Here is a 27,265-nt window from a genome sequence, read left to right as displayed (position 1 = left end):
AAATATGCATTAATTGCAGGGTATTTTGAGGTTTGAATGGTGCAATAACTGTAGTGATGCACTAAGTTCATTTACATTTATCATGGATTTGAAATTTGAAGTAATGACAGACATCTTTAAAAAGGGAACGGCTATTATTATTACTTACAAGCGAAGAGGTTTGTAAATTACAGATCCCCATTTCGAATTCAAGCGAAATATTTTCACGATTTTTTCAAATAAGTTAAATGTTACTGACTCCTATTTTAGTTTTTTATTTATTTATTTACAACCTGTACATATACTCGAACATATGCATCAAGTAAATGTGTTCTTAATTGAGTTATGCACAGATTGTAGGCTGAATCCTGGAGGATCCAACGCCACAATCGGGAAGGCATGCTGTGAGGGGCCCCAGCCAATGCTGGAACTCTCTAGAGGTTAGAAGGAAGTTTAGGAAATTGGTAAAAGGTCACGGGGCCAACGACGTGGAGGACTGTCGGGAAGGGTTGTCGTGAATAAGGCTTGTGCTGTGAGATTAGGATGTATGATTTAGGCTATTATGGAAATTAAGGAAGCCGAGAATGTGTTAGGTCATTGACAAAAAGGGATATTGAGGTCTGTATGGAGGGTTAAATTGGATACATAATAAGGAGCGTTGAGGATATGCCAAAGGACTTTAGATTGAAAGGATTTGATTCTTTGGATGTTGGATGGTTTCGCAGAGCCCCACAGCTCAGCTCCAGATGGGTCTTAGTAGTGTCTTGTATAGAGTCAGTTTGTTCTGTACTTTCATGGCTGATCTCCGCCCTAGCAGTCTTCGTAATAGTCCGTATCGTCCATTAGTTCTTGTCTTTTCAATCTACCAGTGCTGCACGAGAAACGAGACAAATCTCGGTCTCGGTCTCGGTACCGAGACCGAGACGAGACTTGAGCAACCGAGATCGAGACATGATATATATCTCGTCGAGAAATCTCGGTCTCGTCTCGGTTTTTCAAATATTAATTTTTAGCTACAAAATTATAAAATTGTGTTCTTTATTAATAAATAATCATTACGGGTATTGAATTAATTATTAAAAGATACGATTTTATTATATATGTTCAATATTGCTACATCTATTTGACTTCGAATTACATAAGTAAAGTAAGCAAAGTAAAGTAATCGCCTATTTTTTCAGGCGGGGCTTTACGTCCAACTACCAATTAGGTGTCGCGGACGGAGGCGACTAGCAAACATACTTTACTGTAAATTTCTCATATTAACCATTAAATAAAATTCAAGGCCTAAGACCGGAAATCGAACCCAGTACCACAATACACATTAGCTTCGCAGGTCTCGCACCGCTCGGCTACCGTGGCGGCCCCCTTCGAATTACCTAATTTTTACATAAATTCACTAAATTTCACTATTCATATCATTCATTCATCCAATTTCATAAATTTCACTATTAATAATCTAATACTTTGAACTTAGATATTATTTGAATTATATTTTAGAATTAATGAATTTGAAAAAAAAGACTATCTATGCACCTAAAAAATATCGCCACAAATTTTCGTTTTTAAGATACACTTTGCCCAAGCATTGATACATAAAAGAGCTTTTACTGAGTCAGAAGTTAGAGAAGATCTTCTATTGGTCATTATCATCGCAGCTTGCGAAAATAATCTTTCCGATGGCACTGAAGTTGCACAGATACTAAAAATATCTTTCGCCATTCTAGACAAATTTTTGAAGGAATTCTCAAGTGTTTTCCACCATTCTAAAATGTCAACGTCTACTGGTGCTTGGTCTAATTTGGTATAGTATTAATTATTTCTGTCTTCCATGCTTCGGTGATATTTGCTGATTTTTGAGCAAATGGTGCAAAAATATTGATGCAGTCGTCGTCGTCGTCAAAAGGTGAATCATCAGATTCTTTATCTTCACCAACAGCCATAACTAATGGAGCGGGAAGTTTGTTGGGAGGTGTATTTTTTATTTCACGAATCGACTTGTTATAGGAGGCAGATATGTTATTTGGGTCTTTCATTTGGCGCGTTTTTAACATCTTTTTGAAATTATATAAAGATATATAACAGTAATAGTAATATATGATGCACTGAAGTCTAAGTAGTTGTCTTCTTTTACACACATTTTCATTACCAATATATAAATTAAAATAATTATTAGAAAATAATAACATTTTTTGAAAAGATTATTAATAGCAAACCGCTTTTAATACTTAAACAAAAATTCAAAAAAACCGAGACCGAGATATCTCGACGAGACCGAGACTTGAGCGACCGAGACCGAGACCGAGATCGAGACTGCATAAAGTCTCGCCTCGTCTCGGTCTCGTGCAGCACTACAATCTACTGAGTGGGTTCCAGGTTAGTTGACTGTCTAAATACAGTCCTAGGTAGCGTACTTGTCCTATTTTAGTAAAAGAAAATTTGATAAGAGAGGGTGTTGAATTTGATAATTCGCTTAGGATTAATATATTTGTAATATCCTCAGGGATACTACAAGAGTTTTTGGCTGCAGCTAAGAAATTAGGTCTTCGTATTTTAAACATGAAAAAGACGGTGTATCTGGACGTTGGATGTTGTGGTCCTATTTCTGATTTATTGAAGATTTTCGTGCACCAATTTTTAGTAAAAACTTAAAATTTTGGGAATAAAAGAAGTTGATGAATTCGTAATTTAAAAGAACTAACAAAGAAATGAGATAGAGGAGAAAGGACGAACGAAGTCGCTCCCCCAAATTTTGTTTTTACTGAAAAGACAAGCAGAAATTTAAAACTATTTTTTATTAAGGATATTGGTAGGATAGCCGTAATTTACTTTAAAGGTTGGGGGTGTTTTTCTGTTTTTGAGTTGTAAAAGGTTTGTTTTTTTTTAATGCATATTTTTTTTGTTAGGAATGCATTTTTTTTAAACTGCTTTTGGAGGCCATTTTTGTTCACTCCTTTTACTTCAGAATAGAAGTGATCTCACAACAGGAAAGTTATAAGTTTGTTTCTAAATTCTAACAAATCATCATGAATTTGAACGTACATGTGGTAAGCAATTATTTAAGATTAATAAATTAGCTAAATTTAAATTTGAAATTGGTATTAACTAACTAAAATATCAATAGTTGCCCAGAATTGATGTATTACGAATGGAGATAAAAGCGAACGGAGAATTGTGTGTCCTAGCCCCGCCTAGCCTGGATGATAATACTTTGGGTATAATGGTGCATTTGGTTTGCGTAAGTTTTATGCAGTTTTTTTTTGCTTGCAATTATTGGTATTCATTAAAACAGTAAATTGAAGGTTATCTGTAAATTTGAGCTAAATCTTCTATTTACGCCACGGATACCTAAACTCTAAAAAAGTTTTCTTTTTTTCAAAAATATCTAAATAATTTTGTAACCATAAGATCCACAGTTCACCATCTTAAACTGAACTGTCTACCGAAACAAGATGAGGGACTTGCATTTCTAAATGGAGAAGTAGAGGTGATCATTTAGAAGGAAACTTTTTCAAGATTTAATTCATTTTAAGCATTTTTAAACCAGCTATTACACTCGACAAATTATTTTAAATTTAGTAAAGATATACCAAGGCTTTAATAAGTAAATTTAATAATTATTAAACAATGAGATACTTTATGCAAAAAACAAAATATACATATACAGGGTGAACCAGTAAGAAATGTCCATAGGCCTACTGTGTGTAGTACATCTAAAGTGGAGTTCAATGACGTATTGGCCAACTTCATATTTTCCACTGTTCTTGAGTGACGTCACTTTAATTTTTTTTCTAAAATCATTACTTTTTTTTCCAATTGAGGCTGTTGGAGAATAACTTATGCTTCAAAATGGTATCAATTTTTAGAAAATTTATCTGTCTTTCTAACCGTGTCATCAGAATCGAATTCGGACTAAAACTTTCTAAGTAATAACATTTTTATTGCAAAAAAGTAATGATTTTAGAAAAAAAAAATTAAAGTGACTTCACTCAAGAACAGTGAAAAATATGAAGTTGGCCAATACGTCATTAAACTCCACTTTAGATGTACTACCCACAGTAGGCCTATGGACAATACTTACTGGTCCACCCTGTATACAACTAAAATGGGTAGGTATTTGGGAGAAGTTAAGCTAAATTAACCTACTCGTACACTATTCACAATTAGACTTTGTAGTTTTTTTTTTTGTACAAAAATTAGGACGGAGAATTCCGTTACATAAATATTGAACGCCATCAAGTACAACCAACATGGATTCATTATGAATTCCAGGTCAACAGGAGCATCAACCATCTCAGGAGTGGTGGGGTAAGTTTTGAATAAGTCTAGGATGTCTAATTTAGAGACAGGATGTAGGCCAAAATTTAGATATTTTCTAGCCTAATTATTGTTACAGTTAGTCGATGGGCCTTTACTTGAATTGACCACTTTTGGCTGTCAACTAATCATACTGAAAAGCTACAGGAATCTGGATAGGATCCTTACTTCCTGGATCCTTGAGAAAACTTTGGTAATTAATGTTTTTATCCTTTACTGTTTATCGAGGAATGTCTTGGCCAAGAAAACCGAAATCTCAGCAGCGCCATTAATTTCGTTTATATTATCGATAGCAACTAGTCTTTTGATTTCAGGAAATCTAATCCTCATTAACCTAATCCTCCATTAACAAGTTAATTACTTGTAGATTGTAAAAGTTTTAACCCTTACACTTATACTGCAACCAAATTCTCGAATTCAAAAGTTGGTAAAAAGTGGTTTGGAAAGGAATTAGAGGGTTAAAAGCAGGTAAGCCTAGAACAATAGAAGCTGCCCCAAGCATCAGAGTACGTATATAAGGAGACTAAACCACCGCTCGGGACAATTCAATCGCAATCAGGGCATTGCATTCACTCACCGAGGATTCATTCTTCAACTCTCTTCACGACCTTTCTCTACTCGTCATTCAGTTCACCCAATTCTTTTAGAAATAGTGTCCATTTTACAGAGAACTAATTCCTTAGTATTATCTTGAAGATATTTCTTAGAGAATAATTATTTACATTTAAAATGATTTAGTTTCCCGGAGAAGTGGTCTTCCAGTTTTACACTACTGTCATGCATGATGTCTGGTTCCATATTCGTGCTTGGGAACCAATGGTTTATCTCTTTTCATACTTCGAGCGCAGTCGAGTAAGTATCGATTTGTAATTAGCATCAATTTTTTTAGAAATGAAACCTCTGTTACTACTACATCTGATTTAGTATTGTAATCTATCGCCAATTTTTCTCTATGTGTATGTATGTAGTTGCTCTAATAGCTAATCTTAATCAAAAGCGAAAAACTTGTCGAAGTTTCTAGTTAATGTCTTGTTCTATGTTAAGAAAAATACTGTTTTTAACGTTAATATTGAAAATTGGGTATCCCAGTTAGATTTTCTGTTTTTTAGAAGACTCTTTAGTTCTCTGTGCGATGATAGACTGTGTTTTTGTAGCGAGAGAACACTTTCCAGAAGCTGACAGTGCACTAGAGAGGCCTGAGCGCAAATGATCTGAGATATTAACGTAACTTTGTTTTTCGTTAAACCCAAAAAGAATGTAAATATATAAGTAAAATACAAACAGTTTAAGCCTAATTTTTCCAAATTTGGAGACTATTATTATGATCCTGAAAGAAACAGCGTTAGGATACAGCAATATAGGATTTATTTTAATCCTATATTAAATAGTCTAATGAATTCATTTGTTGCAGGCAATCAGAGCTGGTGATGTTCTGTATGTATACAACAGGACGACCATCTCCTATAATGATATACCTGCCCTCATCAACATGCGTAGCGGCGTTGAGATTGAAGTGATTTTAATCCGTCGGCCGGTATGGCAGTTGTCCAATGGCCGTTCCTAATGTAAGTCAATATGGTAGGAACTAGAAACCCACATATCTCTGATGATGAGATAATCTTTGATCCATCAATGATTTAAAGTACTAATTTATTAGTAACTTGTGTAAGGAAATCTTAATTATATTGACTATGTGGGTTACCAGTTCCAACCATATTGACTTACATTACCTTATCAAAAATAAATACATTTATATAGCGTTCGACATGTAATCTGAAATAGATCTTGGACGGTCAGAAAAGTTATTAGTTTAACCAATCAATGATATTAGGCTTATATTTCTGCTTATATTTTAATCAAACCACATTTCTTGTATTCTTTTAATATTCAATAAAATTTGCTAATCGTTTAATTTATTCTCCTTATTTATTGCCTAAATTAAAGGAACTAAACAAGAAACACACTGCATTTTAGACTTGTAAATGCATACAATTGCACACAATAACATTCAATCGCAAACACAATCAAGGAAAAGAAAGATTAGTAAAGTAATCGCCTATTTTTTCCAGGCGGGGCTTAACGGCCAACTACTAATTAGGACGGAGGCAACTAGTAAACATACTTTGCTGTAAATTTTTTTAACCATTAAATGAAATCCAAGGCCTAAGACCGGGGAATCGAACCCAGTACCACAATACATATTAGCTTCGCAGGTCTCACCTCTAACCGTTCGGCTACCGTGGCGGCTACGCGTTTAATGTTATGTGTGCTTGCTTACACTGTCTTGTGATAAGTATATATACCCCCATTTCTAGTAACCAAAGAGGGATATTTTACAATCAAAACGGAAGATAGTTACGCAGGGTATCCTCATATCCCCTAAAGCAGAGTTCCGCAATCTTATTTCACCCGCGGTACACCAAATTCAATATTTAATTTCGTTTCATACTCCATTAAGATTACTTCATAAGATAGATTATTGCCAATTTCTGTCATAATTTTTTGCCTAGCTTTAATATTCATTGTACCAGACCATTGGGTCAGCAAGTTTTAGAGTGGGACGAAAACATGAAGTCGAATGGTCTTCACCAAAATGAATAAAATTTCTCTAATACTTATCGAAAGTTTCCGGTGGAAGATACAAAAAAACTGCTTGCAATATTATGCATAAAATATGCAATATTATGCAGCATTGCAGACCTAAACCCAATTTGAATACATTTAGTAAATTATAACAGTTTTAATGAATTTACTATTTTTTGTAACTTGTATGAAGTAAATTGAATTAAGGCATCTATTCAGTTGCGGGGTAAGAGGTTAATCAGTCCTCTAATGTTCTCTTTCAGTAAAATAAATGAACTTATCACATTCTTAACATTTAATGACGAATGAGCCCTTTCATTGCATAGATTTTTTTTTGTAATTTTAGGAGATTATTCAAAAATAATGCTTTTAATGTGACACTTTCAATATTAAAATGAACTACTTAAAGATATGCCTAAATTGCTAGGAGTTTTGGAAGATCTCTTGTTCGAATTCAAGGAAAACACAGTCACGATAAATCTAAATGTTACTGTCTCTTGTTCTAGTAAGAGAAAATTTGATAAGGGAGACTTTTGGTAAGAGTGCAATTGGAAATTTTGCTTAGACACCATAAATGTATGAATGAAAATACATTTATTTTCCTGGGCCTATTGTCCCCTTAGAATAAATGCATGTACAATTGGAGGCCCTATTGGTTTGGCCTGAATTTTAGATATTTATAAACAAAAATAGGCAAGTATTTACAAAAATTAGAATTAAAATTAAGGAAATAAATGAATTCATTTCGGAGGAAGCTGAGTAGAAAGGAGATAATAGGCGGGATTTAAAGATAGAAAGGATAGGAGCATGGCGGACCGATGAAGGTAAGGAGTTCCAGAGAGAGGTAGAGTATTAGGAAGGATTTGTCAAAGGATGAGGTACGGTGAGAGGGAATATAGAGATCAGAGGAACGAGATCTAGTATTGCGAGAATGGATCGAGGATTTGAACTTGAAGAGTTGGAAAATATGGTCTTTGAGACCGGATAACTTGGAAAAGGAATGAAGCCAAAAAAAATACTGGCGGCGGTAGACAGGGGAAAAGCCACTTCAACTCATTGTAGTAGCGCGAAATGCGAGAGTGTCTCTGGGAATGCTGAAAATAAATCGTATTCAAGCAGTTCATGAGAGGCGCTTGAGCTTAGCTTCAATATCCACTAGAATACACTGGATGGTTGCTGGGTCTCTTAATTGGAAAAAGTTGTCAGGGAACTATGCATCAAACCATAAGGTTTTGGTAAAAAAATGGGTCAACCGTAAGTAATTCTTCTTATTAAACCAATGATGTTCTTCAAATTTGGTACATTAGACGCATGTTATATGCATTTATGAGAATAAGTGTAACATTTTTATCACCAAATGTGAGGTTGATTTCCTAAATTTTATGAAAATGGGCTGATTGGTATAGTGTTGCTACACCAAATTTGGAGATTTTCCCGCAAAGTTAGCTTATGTTATTATTTAATAATACACAAAACGTACCTTTTTTTAAAAAATATTTCTTCAATTATATCGCAATTTGAGGGAAAATTTTCAGCTATAACTTTGAACATAATAGTATGGAAAGCTGTACGAGTGTTCGTAACAGTTTTTAAGGTAACCAAAGTTTTAAATTCTAAATTTAAGACCAATGAGCTGTCAAACAAAATTGTAGATGTCTGAGGACAATGAGATCCTCTATCTCCTCTCAAATTTAATTTATCACTATAAATAGCAATACTAGCCACTCGCACAAATCCAACAGAATGGCCCAAACGCTGAAAGCGAGATCTTTGTCAGCCTCTCTCAGGAGTATTACAAGAGTTCTAGGCTGCAGCTAGGAAGTTAGGTCTTCGTATTTTAAACATGAAGAAGACGGTGTATCTGGACGTTGGATGTTATGGTCCTATTTTTGATTTTTATTAAAGATTTTCTTGCACGAATTTTTAGTAAAGGACTCGATTTTAAAACTCCACAATTTGGGGTATAAAAGAAGTTGATGAACCAGTAATTTGAAAGAACTAACAAAGAAATGTGGTAGAGGAGAAGGGACGAACGAAGTCGCTCCCCCAAATTTTGATTTTTTTTTACTGATAAGGAAGATAGAAATTTAAGATTAATTTTTAATTAGAAGATGGTTAGGAAAAACGTAATGGACTTTATTGGTGTGTGATTTTTGTTTTTTGGTGTGTAAAATTTTTTTTTTCCCTAATCAATATTTTTTTGATGGCAATACAGATTTTATTATCTGCTTTAGGAAGCCATTTTGGTTCCTTTCACTTCAGAATAGGTGTGACCTCATAATAGGACAACTACCTAAAAGTCTGCATCTAAATTCTAACACACAATCATCATGAACTTTAATATGCATGCGGTAAGCAATTATTTACTACTAATAAAATTGATAGTTTTTAAATTTGAGAATTAGCCTAAACTAATTTACATCAACAGGTATCAGGTATTGATATATTACGTATGGAGCTGAATGCAAATGGAGAGTTGTATGTCTTGGCCCCGCCTAGCCTAGATCATGATGCTGTGCGATCAATGGTTAATTTGGTTTACGTAAGTTTTATGCAGCTTGCAATTCATTGTTTTCATTAATACATCAGATTGAAAAATATCAATATTTTTGGGCTTTAACATTTATACACAGGGTGTACACGGAGGAGAGGTCGAAACTTCGGGAAGCGATTCAGCAGCTCAAATGAAAATAACTTTGGCCCAATTCTCAATAGTGTCCCAGATATTTGCATTTTTAAAATGGTTATTTTCTTTTTGTTCCTTCTCCAAAAATTGACTTACGAGTAAATTAATAATTTGATATCAATGTAAGGTTGCGCAACTTCCCAGATTTCTGCATTTACACCCGCTCTGTTCGGGGTAGGGTTTTATTAAAAACAATAACATCTATATGATCTTGAAGTTCAATAAATGCACAAGTTTTTCTGTAATCGGGTGACTCCTTGATTCATTAATCATTGAAAAAATACAGTTGACAATTTTAACAGAAATCATCGAGAACGAATTTTTTAGACATTAAAGTAAAAATTGCATTGTTTATAAGAAACGTTTTGAGGCTCTGGGTTAAGCAGATTTATAGGAAATTTAATGCTTTTTCGTTTGGAATAAGCAGATTTGTTGTAGGATAAAGGATAAAAAAGATACGACTGTTTTTATGGCGCCATATCGACGGAAAAGTTAAAAATGCAAATATCTTGGACACTATTGAGAATCGGGCCAAAGTGAAGAGAATATTTTTTGTTGCATTTGAGCTGCTGAATCACCTCTTGAAGTTTCGAACTCTTCTCCGTGTACATCCTGTACACAACTAAAAAGGTATGTACTTATAGGCTATATTTGACCTAAACTATTCTTAAATAACCATCTTTTTTTGTTTAATTAGGAAGGTGAATTCTTTTACATAAAAGTTGAGCACCATCAATTACAACCAACTTGGATTCATTCTGAATTCCAGGTCAACAGGAGCATCAACCATTTCAGGAGTGGTGGAGTAAGTTTTAAATGTCTATTTTAGACAGGATGTAGGCCAGGATCTGGGTATATTCTTGGTTGACCAGATGACATTCCAAGATTAGAGACCAACACTTTGCAGCCCATGTATATTGGACTGGAGAGGTGGTTGCTTAGGGTCTGCAAAAGTCCAATCCGTCACAGTTTGGAGGCAAAGGTTTCCCACCTAATAGTGTTCCTAACGGTAGATTGCTGTGAGCCTTGACGCCGAGTCTGTGCAGCCTCAATCAGGCTTTATGCATTATTAAACTGTTTGAAGGCTAAGAATAGATCTCTTAAGTGCAGGACTTGGTGGCTATCTACCAAAATGCAGATAGATAGTGTCAGAAAGTGAAGCAAATGTAATCCGTTTGATAATGGCAATTCGAGAGCAGATGAAAGGATAGCGCCCAGAATAGACCGGTGAGAAATACTCTGGGCTAGACGAAAATGGGAGAATCTTTCTCATACATCAACAAAGTGTAGGCACATCTAGACTCTTGTGGTACAGGGGCTTGGCATCAAGGGACGCCCCATGGCCAGAGTATAATCTTTAAAAAACCTGAAAACTCGGCTGTATTTCAGGTTAACAGTTCTTATTAATGACAGGCCGTGCTAATTATTTTTCTAATGGTTCGTCTCATTCCGTGGTCTACCTTACGTTAACTACTTAGGGCTAACTTTGGGCAACAAACTGACTTTCACTACGCACGTACAGGACAAAGAAAACGTAGGCAAACTGGACTACAAGACTATCATTTCCTCTACTCTCACGTGACTCCAAAATGACTGTGACCAGCAAACTCCTCCTTTACAAAGTAGTCATTAGGCTGATGTTGCTCTACGCCTGCTCCGCCTGGAGCCTAGACTTGTAGTAGCAACATCAAGAAACTTCAGGTAACCCAGAACAAATTTCTCAGACTCGCAACAGATTCTCCACGACGCACTAGAATTGACTCACTCCATGAGACTGCATCCATTATCCCCTGTACACTCCTATATCCAAAATCGTCTGCTCAAACTCCTTACCATCCTAGTCTGTCATCCTAATCCACTCTGCCGCGACATAGCCTCCTACAGATCCTTCTACAACATACCGACACAGAAGACTAAAGCATATCCTACTCTAACTCTCTACACTAGCTGCAGGTTTTTCCTCCTTTTTCCCGGCTTTCCAATCCCCCTAACTTTTCTCTTACTTCACTTAGTTAATTAAGAAGGTTTAAATGTATTATACATTTATACTTCTATATTTATTTTATGTACATATTTATTATAATAAATATTTCTTCTTATTCTTTCTTCCAATGGTCCTATTTATTTCTCCTCAAATTTCTGATGCTATTCTTTAAAGAATTAATTGGTTCTAGCAAAATGTTATTATTAACATCAAAACTTATAATAGTTTCCTTGTACACTATTTGCAAATTTGGTAATAATCGCTTTGGTGAAAGTAATTTTCCACTTGCAAATGCAATGACTAACAAACAATCAACGCAATGCAACTATTTTATACTCTACAACAACTAGCTCTAATTTTTTGCTTAATATTATTCCAGTTTGTCGTTGGGCCTTTACTTGAATTGACTATTATTGGCTCTCAACTTATCTTATTGCAAAGCTACAGGAATCTGGACAACATGTTTGTTTCCTGGATTCTGGAGAAAACTTTGGTAATTAATGTTTTTATCCTTTACTGTTTTTCGAGGAATGACTAGGTCAATAAAAACCGAAATATCAGCAGCGCCATTAATCCCAGCTATATTATCGATAGCAACCATTCTTTTAATTTAGTTTTAATAGGGGACTGTTAAAAAAAAAAGTTTCATTTAAAAGATGTAATTAAATTTTCGGTAAAAGAAAAATAACAAAGAAGTTATCCTAGTTTTTAACAGTATTTCATTGCAACAACGCGAATACAATTCATAAACTACGAGAAAAAATCGTTGCGTTTCCCAAAATTTGAATTTACTATTATTTTGGAAAGAACATAACGTTCTTGTAGATGTGCAATGAGTAGGTCCTTGATGTAGTGCATTTTTAAGAGGAGTTATCTCATATATTAACTAGTTATTAAATCTCTGGTACAAAAAACTAAAAGAGCTCCATAGTTGGAGCTCAAAACATTGCAAAAGTAGAAAGATTACAATAATTCTAGTAACAGACTTAATAACAGATAATTACTCGTAAGTATTGCGCCAGAAAGTGAGTTCATGCTACAATTTTTTAGTTTTTATAAACTGCATATGATGATTACAGAAAAAATTTATTAAAAATCATACTTATACGAGGGTCGTTTGAAAAGTCCGTGCAAAGTCAGAGAGATAGCACTACTGGCGCGTATCGAGGTTATGTTTAGTTAGTGGCATCTCTTGGAAGAACACACACCAAGTTTCAGCCAGATCGGTCTATTTCTTTGTGTTTGGCATTCGTTTGAATCGAGGAAGTCGAGTGATTTTCTCACGCTTGACCTAAAACGAAATCGTGTGAAGTGTTGCAAGGACGGTTTGCAACTGTTACAGAAGAATCCGCATGACTTTAAGCGTCGTTTCGTCACTGTGGATGAAACATGGATACATCACTACACTCCTGAGACCAAAGAACAATCTAAACAATGGGTTACCAAGGGGGAATCTGCGCCAAAAAAGGCGAAGACCGTTCCTTCGGCCGGAAAGATTATGGCGACTGTCTTTTGGGATTCGCAAGGTATAATCCTCATCGACTATCTAGAAAAGGGTAAAACTATTACAGGTGCATATTATTCATCGTTATTGGACCGTTTGAAAACCGAGCTGCAAGAAAAACGCCTACGATTGGCCCACAAAAAAGTCCATTTCCATCACGACAACGCACCAGCTCACACCTCAGCAGTTGTGGTCGCAAAATTAATGGAAATAGGGTTCCAACTCGTTTCACATCCCCCCTATTCTCCAGACTTGGCTCCCTCGGACTACTATTTGTTCCCCAATATGAAGAAATGGCTGGCGGGAAAAAGATTTTATTCAAACGAGGAGGTGATTGCAGAAACGAATGATATTTTTCAGACTTGGACAAATCCTATTATTCGGAAGGGATCAACAAACTAGAGCAGCGTTGGACGAAGTGTATAAGCCTAAAAGGAGACTATGTTGAAAAATAAAAAAGGTTTACCCCAAAAACTTAAGTAGTTTTTATTTTTGCACGGACTTTTCAAACGACCCTCGTACTAATTATTTATTGTAAGAGATATTAATATGTTTTGAACTGAGGTTCCTTTTTGGACGTACTCGTATGTCTTTAAAACTAAGATTCCTCCATTTGCTTAACATTTTGGCACGAATATATGCTCTGAATGGCAGACGATATGTGTCCTATCTGAAAGGGATTTGTGAAAAAGTTATTTTTGCTTGAAGTCCGAAATTTTTCAAGCCGTAATCAAACAAATTTGAGTTCAAAAATCGAAATCAAGGCAAAATCAAGTTGGATGCAGCGTTATTAACATTTAAAATTATTTAGTTTCCAGGAGAAGTGGTCTTCCAATTTTGCCCTTCAATGGCGTATGATGTCTGGTTCCATATTCATGCTTGGGAACTAATGATCTCTCGTGTTTCATATTTCGAGCGCAGTCGAGTGAGTATCAATTAGTAATTAGCTTGATTTTTTTAGAAAGAAATTCTTAAATAAGTTCTGGTACTACTTCATCTGATGCAGTATTGCATATTATCGGAAATCCGCACGATTACAATAACTTCTCTTAGAGTACTAGCAAGAGTTTTGCTGATTGGGCACTGTCCCTCAACCATGCTGTTAAGTGTTTGGTTGCTCTAATAGCTAATCTTAGTCAAAAGCGAAAAAATTTATCGAAGTTACTAGTTAATGTCTTGTTCTATGTTAAGAAAAATAATGTTTTGAAAGTTAATCTTGAAAATCAGATAACCCCAGTTAGATTTTCAGTTTTTAGGAGACTCTTTATTTCTCAGTGCGATGATAGACTGTGTTTTAGTAGCGAGATAACACTTTCCAGAAGCCGACAGTGCACTAGAGAGACCTGAGCGCAAATTTTCTGAGATATTAAAGCAACTTTGTTTTCAATCATACCCAAAAAGAATATAAATATATAAGTAAAATACAAACAAATTAAGCGTAAGTTTTCCAAATGTGGAGACTAAGAAGCAGCGTTAGAATACAGCAATATAGGATTTCAAACTGCTTATTGTAGAAACCACTATACTTGCTTAAACTAATGTTTGCTTTAACCAATCTCTCTATAGAATGAATTTGCTTGTTGCAGGCAATGAGAGCTGGTGGCGTTTTTTATGGATATGAGAGGACGACCATCTCCTGTAATGATATAGCCGCCTTCAATATGCGTGGCGGCGTTCGCATTGAAATGACATTAATTCATCGTTCGGTATGGCAGGTGTCCAACGGCCGGTCAATAATGTAAGTCAATATGGTAGGAACTCGGAACCCACATATCTCTTGATGATGGGATAATCCTTGATCAATCAATACATTAAAGTACTAATTCATTAGTAACTTGTATTAGGAAATCTTAATTATATTGACAATGTGAGTTACCAGTTCCAACCATATTGACTTACATCACCATATCAGATAAATACATTTATATAGCGTTCGACATATAGTCTGAAATAGACCTTAGAAGGTCAGAAAAGTTATTAGTTTAACCAATCAATGATTTATTTGGCTTATTTCTGCTTATATTTTAATCAAGTAGCCGCTTGCTTCATTATAACTTTTTAAAAATTTCTTGTATTTTTTTAATATCCAATAAAATTTGCTAACTGTTGAATTTAATCTCCTTATTTATTGCCTAAATTAAAGGAACTAAACGAGAAAAACATCGCTTTTAAGGGTAGACTTGGAAATGCATACAGTTGCACACATTGCATCGTGAACAGTAACAAGGAGAAGAAAGACTATTGCCAAGTTCTGTTATAATTTTTTTTTACATATTTTGAAAAGAATATTTTGTAAGAACTTGGAGAATGATTTCAAGAGAATGTCGTCTGAGTATTTATAACAGTTTCTGATTCTTTTTAGTAAATGAAATCAGCTTGAGCTGACTGATTACAACTGTGTCTCCCAAAAATAAGATCTATTGAAACCCACGGTTTTATCTGTTCACGCCTTAAATATTGAATTAAAAAATAGAAAACGGGACGGGACCTATACACCAAGGCACTGCAGCCCCAAGAGGCTTATTTGTGCATTCCTCTTTTTTTGAGTTTGATAGTCGAAACCTCCCCTTCTAACCCAATTACTTATTTTTGCACTACAATCTCCATTGACCTCAAAAGTGCCAAAGGTTTCATAGCGCAACCGCTCGATTGCAACGCAATAGAACACAGCAAGTTAGAGGCCGTTTCCTCCTCTTCCTGACACAATCTGCACAAAGATTCAGTCGAACCTTACAATAACGGACACTGGCGGGGGAAAGCAAAGTGGCCGCTGTTTGGAGGTGGCCGTTAGAAGGAGGTAGGCAAGTTTCATAATGAAAAAATATGGGGTTTTTTTTCCAAACATCTATTTAAAATCTTTTTACTATTAATAGATTTAAAAACGTACATAATTGCGTAATTATTTATTTAGCTATATGATATGCATCAAATTTCATCACTTATTAATTATCCAAAAAAACTATCAAAAAACTACATATTATTGACTTAATTAATAATTTTTATAATAATCATCACATTTATTCATAAAAATAATAAATTATGGTAAAATTATCATCATACTATTATCTATTATTAGAAAAATAGAACCAACCTTTCGGCAAGTTGACGGTGGCTCGATTTGGTTTTTGCAAAATCTTCCAACACATTTATTTTCTCTTCTAGAGTTAACCACTTTCGTTTGAGAGACATATCGGAAAAAAATAATATTGTTCGTCCAAAGTTATATTGAAAAATGATTAAAATGGTTCAAGATGGATGGAGCTTATATAGGAAACTTTAGGAAAAACCAGAAAAAAAAACAAAAACTTGAGAGGGGATAATTATTTTGATCACCGCGTCAAACGAACTTTTAATAATAAGGTGGTCGTTGGTGGGAGGTGAAACATTTAATCCGTTCCCCAATGGAATCAATGTCCGCGGTCGTTATGTAGAGTGTCCGTTAGACGGAGGTTCTTTTATATAGAAAGTGTATAGGGGTAAAACGGGGAAATCCAACAAAACTGTCCGTAAATGGAGGTGGTCGCTAGTGAGAGTGTCCTTTATGGGAGGCTCGACTGTATATTGAATTACGAGTAGTTAGATAAGTTTTTTTTAATGTTCACCTTTGTTGAATTTGGTTGAACAGTTAATATTATGCTAAAATTCTTTATTTTAAACATAAGCGTTGGTTGTTCTTGTTAATATTGATTTTGTTTTAGTCTTTTTTAGCAGTATGGTATATAGTCTAGACACAGCTTTATCAGTCTATCATTTGTATGAATCCATGTTGGCCTAGACAAAAGCAGTACACCTAAATATATATATAATAGAAGTTGTATTTTAAGTAGAAAAGGGGCTAGTCGTTTAACTATATCGATACACGAATGCTTTGGCATCAGCTATGGGTTTGTTCGCATATATTTCAGAAATTAGCGGTATATAATAGAAATGTAGATGAGTGAGCCAGTAGGGAGACGCATGTTCAGGCCGCCAGAACTAACCGCATTACTGGCCCTTTCATCTAGACCGCAACCGCTTTTGGACTCGTTCTGAATCAAACATGCACTCGTACACTTAACGAATCAAACTCGGTTCGGCTGCTACCAATAGTCCAACCACTGTGGTATGGAAGGAAGGGGCTGGAAACCCCCTTCGCATTTTATAGCCTGCATATATACACCCGCACCCTAGCCAACTTTTACACACGCACATGCACGGTATCGCATACAACAAACAAAACCATCACTTCAAAATGTTACAACCAAGGCGTGGATTTGATTGCTATATACGTGATCCATTTGCTATGCTTTTAATCAATTCTTGCTTCTTTTTTTTCACAAATTGCAAAGTGTCACTACTGATTATGGATTCGAACCCTTCCAATACACCTAACTATACATCGAGGGCTTATCTGTATGTTTTTTCTTTAAAGCGAATATTCTAAAATTATAAATTGAAATTTTATCTAAAATTTCCCTAAACTTCTTTATTTATTTTACTTGTACTGAAAGGAGGTATTACAACCGCACAGATTTTGTTTTGTCGCCGAAAGTAAACGTCCTAAACCCAAAAAACGTAAGCGTTCAAGGTAATTAATGAAAGCTCTGTATCAGTGCAAACAGAGACTGAAAGACCAGCCACATATGCTTGGGAATGGTACCCAAAACTCTCTATAGAAGACACCACCAAACAATGAACAAGTTAATTAGATATTTGCACAGAAAACAGTACAAAACGTAAAAGTTACAGAATATATCTGCTTTAAGTCTAATGGGTTGGAGGAATATCGAGTACTCCACCCTTATAAAGTATTCTTATGTGTGCGTATGTATGTGTGTGTGAGTGTTATAAAGCATATACGGTTTTGTATGAGTGTATTATATAATTTGCATGTACATATATTATTTATTACCGGTATGACTGTATTTATTTGAATGAAAGTATTTATTGCAGTGGCTGTATAGTAATAGTGTAGATTTAGAATTAGAATCCTTAGTGTGCATAATTGGTACGATTGAGTGCGAGGGGGGACCAATTCCGGCCAGGGGTGACAACTTTTGGTCGTGTAGGAATAATAAGTGGCTATGGCTTAACAGCTAATGCCAAAAAAAAAAAAAAAAAAAAAAAAAAAAAAAAAAAAAAAAAAAAAAAAAAAAAGAGAGAAAAATGAGTGTATTTCACACAACTCAAAAGTAAGTTTCACGCTTCATAATCACACTATTCACTGTAGTATTACAGAATTAGAAGATTGAAAAGTTTTTAAAAAGATTAGAGGGTTAAAAGCAGGTAGGTCCAGAACAATAGAGGATGGCCAAGCATCTGAGTATATAAGGAGACCACCGCTCGGGACAATTCAATCGCATTCAGGGCATTGCATTCACTCACCGAGAATTCATTCTTACACTCTCTTCACGACCTTACTCTACCCGTCGTTCAGTTCACCCAATTCTTTTAGAAATAATTTATATTTAGCCTCAGAACAATAGAAGCTGCCCAAGCATCAGAGTATACATATAAGGAGACCAGACCACTGCTCACAGACAATCAATCGTGACTCTAATCTGCATTCAGTTTAGCCAATTCTTCTAGAAATAGTTTGTATTTAGCCTCAGGACAATAGAAGCTGCCCAAGCATCAGAGTATGTAAGGAGACCACCGCTCAGGACAATTCAATCTCATTCAGGGCATTGCATTCACTCACCGAGGATTCATTCTTACACTCTCTTCACGACCTTACTCTACTCGTAATTCTTTTAGAAATAGTTTATATTTAGTTTACTCTAGTTAGTTATTGTAATTTACGCTCGTCCCTAAGTTATTGCTAGCCATTACACTGTTAGTCTGTAACATTATATCTTATTCTATTCAACCCTTCAGCCTTCCTAATCCAATTTAAAATTTCCGGTCAAATATTTAAATTAATAGCTACATCTACATCTTTTGCTCGTGGCTGTACACATCAACACCAATCTCAACTACAGCTAACAATACACCAACACTCGTCTCTACGACTATTTCTTGCGCGAAATACGATTGAACATTGGTTTAATTTGTATATATTTTGCTACTGATCAGATTCGCGTGTAATTTTTGTTACGGATTTATTAATTTTATGAGGGTTTCTGGTTTGGGAGTTAAGTTTTTTCCTCCTTTACAAATCGCTAATTTCTAAATTTTTGAATTTGGTTAAGGGAAATGAGCGTGTGTGTATTGGTTAGCATAAGTTTTTGGTGTCAATAAAAAAACAAAAAAAAAAGCAAAATCAATTATACTTCTTTCACCTGAATAAATAGTCCTCAAAAAATTTAAACAAATCTGATGTGAAGACGAATATAATTCTCTCTTGTTACTACGATTATTACTCGAATCTCTTGTTACTCGTATTATTACTGTCAAAGATCTAACACTTTCTTTTAACTCCGAACGTATGAGTTATATTTAATTTTTAACACTTTTGAATGTGGAAACTACACATCAACACCGAATTACACTTAATCGAATTTCATGAAAAACGAAAAAATGTTTTTAGCAAAAATAATTGTAGATTTATGTATTTTTTAATCACTACAAAAAGTTTGATGAAGGGTTCACTTTATACTGCACACAGAATTAAACCTTCCGATCCTGGACAATGAATTGTCTTATCTTTTGCGCACACCATTCATAATCTATAAATACCGGACTTGTCCCTTGTCCAAGATGAAAACTAAAAATTAACGCGACGGACAGCTTATTTTATACGGTTTTAGTGCTTTTCAAGTGCGGTCAGTGGGTGGGAGTTACTTTATTTTCTTAAAGTATTTATCCAAACACTCTCGTTACTACAAAAACCTTAAACGTATGCTTACTTTAATGATGAGCGGGTGAATCATTCTCAAGTGGTGGTACTTGAATAATTTTCTTAAAGTTTAATCTGTTATTAACCAAACATTGTTTTGAGTTAATGGTTAAATAAAGGAGATAAGTCAAAATAGTTTGATAGGATAATTCTGTTAAGCCCCAAAAAATGTGTCCGAAAAAGAGGATCTTTGAATAACACCCAACTTTAATAATTTTTTTCTCTTTTTCTATAAAAGATAAAATTCCCAAATTTTCTTTATAATATAGGGAAAATCCTCCTTTATAACTGTAATTTTTTTTGCAACAACTCAGTTCTGATAGATTTTGAGAAAAAAGAAGTCTAAAAATTGGTGGGAAAAACAGGATTTTTCCAAAATGGTTCAAAAAAATGCAAGCTTCAATATCTGAACCGTAGTTAAGTGTTAAGCTAGTTTTATATACCACGAGTATTAGGTAATATTCAATGTAAATCTGTGAAATCTGTGCACCTAATGTGAAATGTATAAAACATTCTGCACATTTTAATACTATATGATCAGTTCAATGCACAAATCGATTAACTTCGCTTTTTGGAAATATCTTAAATTTAAGTGACAAAGCACTTGGTTCAGTCATAGCTTTTTATATTTATAATAAATTTCCCCAAATAATGAAGATTAACACCATTAAACGATAAAAAAATTTTGGGGTTATCAAATAATAAATAATTTATTTAAGAAGTCATTTTGATTAACTCCAGTGCTCTAATGTAAATCGTAGCAATAATTCAACTCAAATTCATGTAGCAGGCGCTGGATGATAACGGTAAAGTTATTTGAATTTATATTATAAAAAGAATTATAAATAAACAATGAACATTATTTCATCGCATTTCTCCAATTTTTTAAAATGTTTTGTGGAGTTAATCGAGTTGTGCAGTGAACGGCTTAAGAGCCTAAGTCTAATTTTGTAAATGATTTGTAAAATTTCCGTCTTTTAGGTAATCAAGTTTTGAATATTTAAAGTACTCAAATAAGGGTATAGGCATTTTTAAAGTGAAATCCAGCTCGCCTAGAGAATTAATTGGCTCTCTGGGAATTAGATTGAATGTGGAACGTGTTAGTTAATAAGCGAAGCTTTTATACTTTTTTCATTGTACTAAAACCATTCGACAACATCGACTGCACCACCTAGTATAAATACAGTCTAATCTAATTTTCTGTTTGGCCAGCGTTTCCATTAATAATAATTGAGTTTTGGCCGAGTGGATAGATCTGTCATCATATAACGCGCGTGTGTGTAGCCGACCCGGTTGAACATCTGTTAAAAATTACCTGGCAACGTCTTTATTGTATATGATTGGCAGGCCCCTAGGTAGAATAGATGGTTGGAAATGGTTAAGAGGGGGCGGAATCATAGAGAATGCGACGGGGTTACTGGAGGAGATAGCATGTGTGTTGGGCCTTGGATGTGCGGGGATAACGGTGCTGGGTTATTGATGGTAACTCCTTGTAATAACCCAGTGATGAATGGCGTAGATCGACATAGTGGGATGGACGTACGTCCAATTGATAAGAGACGTAGACTTGTGCGTCTGTTAGTGACGTTGCAGCGATCCCTACAGTTCTACCAACTGATATTCAACGAAAACCAATGAATAAATAAAGAAACATTTGTCTCGGTCACTTGTGAGAAATGACATTAGTCCGCTATATATATATACATCTTCCCCAGTCTTCTAACTCACCATTCCATACAGGTTTATAGCTGTTTCTGTTACTAGCAGTAACAGTTACTTATTTGCGACCATGACTAGGTTTCAAAATTCAATATACTCAGAAATACATGATTTGAAAAGACGGAAGGGTTATACTCTACCTAAAAACCATCTGGAGACTCTCTTAATCTGGGACAGCCATCCTCTAGAAATCTGGGAACCTTGATGTGATTATAGAGTAATTGGCCATTGGATGTGCGAGCATAACGGTGCAGGATTATTGATACTCTTCACCAAACGCAGTCAGGATAAGACGGCTGATATTAACAGAAAAAGAAATCCTTCCCTCCAATATTAAAGAGATGTCCAATAAGTATAGAGTCTCCGCTAAGATTTGATATCTTCAGCTTCCTTGTTTGCTCATAAATGTTCCATTTTGTGAGGGGTTTTGGGTAATTTTTTTTTTGGAAAAGGGAACGAAAGGCGAATAAAATTTGAGAATGTATGGTAGATTTTAAAAATTTTTGAAATGAATTGCAGTGAGTGAGGTTCAGAATGGGTGCTAACTTGAGAATTATAGACAGAGAGAAGCATACGAATGTTTCGGTATCAGATTTTTAATTAAATAATCTCACAGAACAAGGAATAACAGTGTAAAGAGAAAGAAGTGAAATGAAATTAGAGCCGAATTGACTAATTGAATTATTTTGGAGTAGTGATAGGCGTTTGGATGGATATTTCGAGATGGAAGCGGTAGGTAGATGGTACGACGCGACCGAAACATTGCCTTGATGTCTATTTGCACTGGGCTAAAGTGGACCTGCCGAGCTACGTGCGTGGCAAGGGAACGGGCCCATAGTATGTCCCCTCTCATCGGCAACTTCTACCACACCCGCGTACTCTGACTTCCAAAAAAATGAGAAGACAACAGGGGTAAAAAAAAAAATACTGTAATCGCTATGAGAAACACGTAGAACATTATTGATTTTAAATTGGGGACAGATTGTGCTGTGATGTCCCCGGCTACGCAGGGGTTGTTTACTATTAAGATCTTTTTAGAGGGTTCCGACCATTTGATCTTGGAATACAAACAATTCATATCTTACACTACAATACTTAATATTCTGTAGAACATTTACTGCAAACTGATCTCTGGCAGCATCATTTTCTGAATATTGATGAGGTGTAAAAGAAATAAAGAAAATTTTATCTAATAATTTCAGCAACTTCATGTAGGATTTTGTTGGACATTTTAATCCTCAATTATATCTTCCATAAACTTGTTAGGTTGAATGTAATCTGCTTTTCTAGAACAGCTCCTACCTGGGCTGAGAAGGCATAAATGACGAATAAATCAAAAAATCTGAAAGAATTCCTCCAGTACATGTTTACGAGGGTCGTTTGAAAAGTCCGTGCAAAGTCAGAGAGATAGCACCTTAGTTAGCAGCATCTCTTGGAAGAACACACACCAAGTTTCAGCCAGATGGGTCTATTTCTTTGTGTTTGGCATTCGTTTGAATCGAGGAAGTCGAATGATTTTCAAAAAATGGACGAAAAAGAATTTCGTGTGTTGATTAAACACTACTTTATGAAAGGCAAAACGCCTCAGGAGACTAAAGAGAAGCTTGATAAACATTATGGTGACTCTGCACCTTCGATTAGAACAGTTTATAAGTGGTTTCAAAATTTTCGGAGTGGCCATATGGGCACAAGTGACGCTGAACGTTCTGGACGCCCTGTTGAGGTTACTACTCCAGAAATCATTGATAAAATCCATGATATGGTGATGGATGACAGAAGAGTGAAGGTGCGTGAGATTGCTATTGCTGTGGGCATCTCGAATGAACGGGTACATAATATTTTGCATCAACATTTGGACATGACAAAGCTATCCGCAAGATGGGTGCCGCGATTGCTCACGCTTGACCAAAAACGAAATCGTGTAAGGACGGTTTGCAGCTGTTCCAGAAGAATCCGCAGGACTTTAAGCGTCGTTTCGTCACTGTGGATGAAACATGGATACATCACTACACTCCTGAGACCAAAGAACAATCTAAACAATGGGTTACCAAGGGGGGAATCTGCGCCAAAAAAGGCGAAGACCGTTCCTTCGGCCGGAAAGATTATGGCGACTGTCTTTTGGGATTCGCAAGGAATAATTCTCATCGACTATCTGGAAAAGGGTAAAACTATTACAGGTGCATATTATTCATCGTTATTGGACCGTTTGAAAACCGAGCTGCAAGAAAAAAGCCCACGATTGGCCCACAAAAAAGTCCTTTTCCATCACGACAACGCGCCAGCTCACACCTCAGCAGTTGTGGTCGCAAAATTAATGGAAATAGGGTTCCAACTCGTTTCACATCCCCCCTGTTCTCCAGACTTGGCTCCCTCGGACTACTATTTGTTCCCCAATATGAAGAAATGGCTGGCGGGAAAAAGATTTTATTCAAACGAGGAGGTGATTGCAGAAACGAATGATATTTTTCAGACTTGGACAAATCCTATTATTCGGAAGGGATCAACAAACTAGAGCAGCGTTGGACGAAGTGTATAAGCCTAAAAGGAGACTATGTTGAAAAATAAAAAAGGTTTACCCCAAAAAATTAAGTAGTTTTTATTTTTTCACGGACTTTTCAAACGACCTTCGTATTTACAATGTTGTCTGAATCTATCCTTGAATGAAAGCGCCACGGTAGCCGAGCGGTTAGAGACGTTGACCTGTAAAGCTAATATGTATTGTGGTACTGGGTTCGGTTCCCGGTCTCTAGGCCTTGGATTTTATTTTATTAAAGAAAAGGAAGAACATTTTATTGCATCGCAAATAAAGTGGGTAGAAATCGCCTCTTTTACAAACCTTACTACTTACAGTAAATCTTCGAAGTATTACAGTTGATTTCTCTTATTAATACGAACCTATGGTAAAATCTAATGGCTATTATTATCATTAAATAACCTTTCAATGCAACCATTTTCTTCCTAAACAGTTTATTTGAAAAATTATTCGGATCTAATCAAACCAATTTAAGATAAACTATATACATTAAATATTCTATGTACACCAGTTCTAATACATATATTATATGGAGAGCTCCCATTGCGAAACTTACAAAACAACTTACTTGTACTTGATTTATAGAATTACACAACATAACTCATAATTTTTATGCAGGTGAAAGGCGTTCTTTACAATATTTAAGCACCGATGTCTGCTTCACGAATGGTTGCACTAATTAGTTAACAACATCTTAGATTTTGTATAATGATATCACTAGATGCTGTAAGATTTAAATAAAATTAAAACCTAATTATGTATTAGATGGTCTAAGTCACCATAATTTTTATTGAAGTATTGACATATTTATACATACAACATCGTTCAAAATTGTCAGGTTACAGTAACCTGAAGAAGTTAATATATTTACCGAAACGAGGCGCCACGGTAGCCGAGCGGTTAGAGGCGAGACCTGCATTGTGGTACTGGGTTTGATTCCTGGTCTTATGCCTTGGATTTTATTTAATGGTTAATAAAAGAAATTTACAGTATTTATTAATTTACAGTTAATCTCAACCTCTCTTGAGAATGGACAGTATTGTCCGGGAGTTTTTCTAGACGTTGCTCAAGCTTTCGATCGCGTCTGGCACCGGGGATTGCTTGCCAAACTCAAGAGCATCCTACCAACTACATATTTTCTCATCCTTCAATCTTACCTTACTGGACGCTTATTTAGTGTCATCTTTGGAAATTCCTACTCTCCTTGTTACCCAGTTCGAGCAGGTGTTCCCCAGGGAAGTGTCCTTGGGCCTGTACTCTACACCATATACACTGCTGATATTCCTACCAATCCTCGTACCTTCCTTTTTACTTATGCCGATGATACGGCCATCCTCTCTCCTCATAAAGACCCGGTCTTTGCCTACCGCTTCCTCCAATCCCATATAGAATCTCTTGAGCCTTGGCTAAAGAAATGGAGAATTAAAATTAATGAAAATAAATGTAATTACATTACATTCTCCCTAAGGCGAACTATCCTTCCACCCGTTTACCTAAACCTCACTCCTCTTCCCACAACAGATTGTGTTAAGTACCTAGGACTCTTCATGGACAAACGCCTAACCTGGAATCCACATACTAGACTCAAACGGAAAGAACTGAACAGACGATACAAACTTCTCTCTAGACTTCTCGACAAGCGATCTAAACTCTCTATACAGAATAAACGACTTATCTACACTATGATACTGAAACCTGCCTGGACTTACGGAATGGAACTTTGGGGCTCAACCAAAGCTTCCAATATCTACAGAATCCAATCCTTCCAGTCAAAAACTCTCCGTCGAATCGCTAATGCTCCTTACTTTGTTTCCAATCATACCTTGCACCGAGATTTCCTTGTTTCTTATGTTTCAGAAGCTGTAAGATCCCGTTACTTTAAACTCCACACATCAATCACCTCACATCCCAATCCTCTAGTAGCTCAACTTACCACTCTACCAGGAAATCCTCCCAGGCGGTTGAAGCGCAGGTGGCCACGCGATCTTCTAAATGAAGTAAGAGCCAATGGTACAGTAGTGAACTGTACCACTTTGGGAGTTTCACCAATGGGTGAATTCTCCCCTCATGTATTCATGTATCTATTCCATTATCATGTTGTATCAGCTTCACTTGATGCAGAATTATTCTGCAGTTGTGAAAATAAATAAATTAAAGAAAGAAAAAAAAAATTACAGTTGGTCGCCTCTGTTCACGACACCTAATTTTGTGGTAATTGGACGTAAAGGCGGTCTGAAAAAATAGGCAATTACTTTACTTTTTTCCCTTGAATGATTGTTTAGTTGGGTTTTGCATCGATTTTTCCGTAAAAATCCCAAGTTAAATAAAAGAAAAAAATCATGAACTTCAAACTTGTTACCCAGTCTTGGTGCCACCATCTCAGGCAACCAAAAACGTTATTTTGCTGAATTAATTTTTCAAATTTTTTTTCTCGCTGTCTATTCAGAATAATGGTACTTCTAGACAGAAATGGAAGTTGGGTTTATTCACTAAAGTGGCATTCAGTGTGTGGACTTCAAAAAAAAATTGATTTCCTGGTAAAAGTAGGAAGAAAAAAAAATTAAAATCAAAAGAAGAATGAAACCTAAAAACTTATAACATGTCTAATAAGCGGATTTTTAAACAAGGCTCTTCAAATTACAAGATTCTGAATGATAAACATAGCATATGATGAGCAGTGACAAATTTTATGCTAGACTTTCAAGTTAATGAAAAGAAATTGAAAAAAAAAAATGCATATTTATATATAAACGTTTGCTTATTTCAGTTTGTTTAAGTGAAGTGCGTCAAGTATGGTTACTGTCACATCCAGGCCGTTTGATGAATAAGCAGCAATTTTTAGCTTTCAACTATCTGAGGTTACCGAAAATTAAATCAAATTCTATCACTCCTTAAAATTATTGAAAAATAAATTTCTCCTAGCCACCCAAAAAAAAATTGATAGGTTTTTATAGATCTGGGCATTTAATCAAGGCCTAAAACAGAAATCTAGTTTACAAATTCAGACGATATTCTTAAAGTAAAGTAAAATTAATTTACGTTCCCTACAAGTCGGATTTTAAGTCACATAATTAATTTTCATTAATATCAATTAATTATTTAATATTAGATAATTCAGTAATGGCAAATTAGAGAACCCCTTC

The 27,265-nt window shown here is 35.3% G+C and overlaps 2 protein-coding genes across 2 annotated transcripts; both read left to right on the top strand.

Moving 5' to 3' along the window:
• Window positions 1-2,749: 2,749 nt before the first annotated feature.
• LOC141461855 (uncharacterized) lies at window positions 2,750-6,191 on the top strand. Its single transcript, XM_074143261.1, has 6 exons — window positions 2,750-3,026; window positions 3,104-3,217; window positions 4,180-4,287; window positions 4,376-4,489; window positions 5,035-5,148; window positions 5,708-6,191. The coding sequence occupies exons 1-6, from the start codon at window positions 3,006-3,008 to the stop codon at window positions 5,858-5,860; spliced, it is 624 nt and encodes a 207-aa protein (XP_073999362.1). The 5' UTR covers window positions 2,750-3,005; the 3' UTR covers window positions 5,861-6,191.
• A 2,910-nt stretch (window positions 6,192-9,101) lies between these two features.
• LOC141461863 (uncharacterized) lies at window positions 9,102-15,156 on the top strand. Its single transcript, XM_074143278.1, has 6 exons — window positions 9,102-9,230; window positions 9,308-9,421; window positions 10,263-10,370; window positions 11,929-12,042; window positions 13,865-13,978; window positions 14,640-15,156. Exons 1-6 carry the CDS (start codon window positions 9,210-9,212, stop codon window positions 14,793-14,795), a joined length of 627 nt encoding a protein of 208 aa, XP_073999379.1. The 5' UTR covers window positions 9,102-9,209; the 3' UTR covers window positions 14,796-15,156.
• The last annotated feature ends 12,109 nt before the right edge of the window (window positions 15,157-27,265 follow it).

Source organism: Rhodnius prolixus, unplaced genomic scaffold (assembly GCF_049639745.1).
Source record: "Rhodnius prolixus isolate KJV_2025 unplaced genomic scaffold, Rpr scaffold_12, whole genome shotgun sequence".
In the NCBI taxonomy this organism is placed as follows: Eukaryota; Metazoa; Arthropoda; class Insecta; order Hemiptera; family Reduviidae; genus Rhodnius; species Rhodnius prolixus.
Note: the sequence above shows the minus strand (reverse complement) of the source record. Positions and strands in the feature narration are given on the sequence as shown.

Coding starts and splice junctions, on each gene's coding strand:
- LOC141461855 (XM_074143261.1), top strand. CDS start 3,006: ATGAATTTGAACGTACATGTG. Junction 4,288..4,375: donor ACCATCTCAGGAGTGGTGGG/GTAAGTTTTGAA, acceptor TTATTGTTACAG/TTAGTCGATGGGCCTTTACT. Junction 5,149..5,707: donor CATACTTCGAGCGCAGTCGA/GTAAGTATCGAT, acceptor CATTTGTTGCAG/GCAATCAGAGCTGGTGATGT.
- LOC141461863 (XM_074143278.1), top strand. CDS start 9,210: ATGAACTTTAATATGCATGCG. Junction 9,422..10,262: donor CAATGGTTAATTTGGTTTAC/GTAAGTTTTATG, acceptor TTGTTTAATTAG/GAAGGTGAATTCTTTTACAT. Junction 12,043..13,864: donor GGATTCTGGAGAAAACTTTG/GTAATTAATGTT, acceptor AAAATTATTTAG/TTTCCAGGAGAAGTGGTCTT.